Source organism: Acomys minous (genome assembly GCF_964271855.1).
Source record: "Acomys minous genome assembly, chromosome: 7".
NCBI lineage: Eukaryota > Metazoa > Chordata > Mammalia > Rodentia > Muridae > Acomys > Acomys minous.
The window spans coordinates 112,145,915-112,148,269 of NC_140488.1; the positions used below are offsets into that span (position 1 = coordinate 112,145,915).

General features: G+C 47.8%; 1 protein-coding gene across 1 annotated transcript; it reads left to right on the forward strand.

The window, feature by feature from the left end:
• The first annotated feature begins 489 nt into the window (after positions 1-489).
• Positions 490-2,125, forward strand: LOC311602488 (ubiquitin-conjugating enzyme E2 Q2-like). Its single transcript, XM_084790641.1, has one exon. The coding sequence runs from the start codon at positions 613-615 to the stop codon at positions 1,732-1,734; it is 1,122 nt and encodes a 373-aa protein (XP_084646767.1). The 5' UTR covers positions 490-612; the 3' UTR covers positions 1,735-2,125.
• Positions 2,126-2,355: the final 230 nt, after the last annotated feature.

The following is a 2,355-nucleotide window of genomic DNA, read 5'->3' on the forward strand; positions in this document are numbered from 1 at the left end:
CTTGTCTCGAAAAACAAGAAAGAAAGAAAGAAAGAAAGAAAGAAAGAAAGAAAGAAAGAAAGAAAGAAAGAAAGAAAGTGGAAAGGGGAAATCTGCTGCCAGTTTCTGTTAAACCAAGCCTGGGACTACAGCTTGCCTGCCTAGAGTACGTGTGGGCTTGGCTTTCATGCCCAGTAGAACATAAACTGGGAGTGGTGGCGGAGTTGTAATCTCAGCACTGGGTGGGGACGGAGGCAGAGGCATGAAGATCAGGCCTTCTTTGGCTACAGAGAGTTCAAGACCAGCCCCCTGATATGATCCTTGATCCTCGAGACTGTGTTTTAAAACAAAACAAAACAACAACAATAAAAAAACACACACACACACACACAAAACAAAAAAAACCCAAGAACAAAAGATTCCGTTATGCAAGATGAAAAAGCCCTGAATATCATTGTGCGACACTGTGCTTAGACTTATGACTGCAGCGGCCACGCTCCGCAGGTCGCGGAGGCGGGCAGAGGCGGAGCCGCGGGATCCCTGCCGGGCGGCCCCAGGGGCGGTGGCAGCCCAGCAGGCGTCTCGCGGGGCCGCTTCGCTTCCACACTCGTCTCAGAGGACCCTAGAGGAAAGATGTCGTCGGGGCTTAAGGCCGAGCTGGAGTTCCTGGCATCCATCTTCGACAAGGACCACGAGCGGCTGCGCATCGTGAGCTGGCAGCTGGATGAGCTGCAATGTCAGTTCCTGGTGCCGCCGCCGGCGCCCGCGGGCAGCCCGCCCTCGCCGCCGCCGCTCACCCTGCACTGCACCATCACCGAGTCTTACCCATCTTCTCCACCGATATGGTTCGTGGACTCTGATGATCCCGATCTCACATCGATCCTGGAACGTCTGGAAGAGTCGAAGCCCAACAGTTCGCTTCGTCAGCAGCTCAAGTGGCTGATCTGTGAACTCTGCAGCTTATATAACCTGCCTGAACACCTGGATGTGAAGATGCTGGACCAGCCGGTCCCCATCACTCAGAAGGCGACCATCGAAGAGGTACCTTCAGATGATGAGGAGGAAGGTGCTGCTGATGGGCTGGAAGATTTAGATCATTATGAGCTGAAAGAAGACACGAGTAGTGAGAAAAAGTCTGAAGACGAAGGGCTGGAGAAAGAGCATTTGGCAATCCTAGAGAATATTACGAAGAATCAAAGGCAAAACCATTTAAATGGTACTGTGTCTGGGTCCGTGCATGCTTCGAATAGACTTATGAAAGAACTCAGAGAGATATACAGATCGCAGAGTTACAAATCAGGGACTTATTCCGTGGAACTGATAAACGACAGTTTATATGACTGGCACGTTAAACTGAGGAAGGTTGACCCGGATAGTCCCTTGTACGGTGACCTTCAGCTCTTGAAGGAAAAAGAAGGCATAGAATATATTTTGCTTAACTTCTCTTTTAAGGATAACTTTCCTTTTGATCCTCCATTTGTTCGCGTCGAGTCACCTATTCTCTCCGGAGGGTATGTCTTGGGTGGAGGGGCGTTGTGTATGGAACTGCTCACAAAACAGGGCTGGAGCAGCGCCTACTCTATAGAATCGGTGATCATGCAGATCAATGCCACCTTAGTCAAAGGCAAGGCCAGGGTGCGCTTTGGAGCAGATAAGACTCAATATAATCTAGAAACAGCCCAACAGTCCTATGACTCCGTTGTACAAATGCATGAGAAAAAAGGCTGGTTCACGCCTCCAAAGGAAGATGGGTAAATGGCTGATTGGCCTGTGTTTGGAACAATGTAGCTTTAAAGACACAAAGCTTTGCGTACCTTTGTAACCGTAGTGCTGAAGATAATTGGTGGTTTAGTGACTAATCAGTCAACTGACCGCCAGTAGAAGTTCCAACCTTTTCATTTTGCTTACTGTGGGGGTCTTGGGCTGAACTGTGAACCTTTACTGTGGTTTTCCCTGATAAGTAATCATAGTGTTCATTCTTTGTCGTCTGTTTTTCTTGTTTAAGTGAAATGTGATAAGTAGGCCAGTCGGTTGTGACGCTCTAGATGATTTTCTTTTATTGGGGGAGATATAATAAGGATTTGCAGCCTATTGTTCCACTTAGAGCCAATAAAAGTTTTGCCAGTGTCCAATGCTGGCTTTAGAACCTTTTTGGGTGTGTGTCTTTTGTTCGTGTGATCCTGGGGCTGGAACCCAGGCCCTCCTACACACTGGATTACATGGCCTACACCATTGGGCTGTGTTCCCAGTTGAATGGTTATGGTTTCTCAACTACAGTCTTTTCAGGTCTAAAGTCATTTTTATTGCCTAAATAATAACAGGAAACTTGCTGGTGAATTGGTAACTTTTTTTTTTATGGCCAGGTGATGACATGGA

Excerpts from the sequence above, each read along its gene's own strand:
- LOC311602488 (XM_084790641.1), top strand. The coding sequence starts at position 613 with ATGTCGTCGGGGCTTAAGGCCGAGCTGGAGTTCCTGGCATCCATCTTC.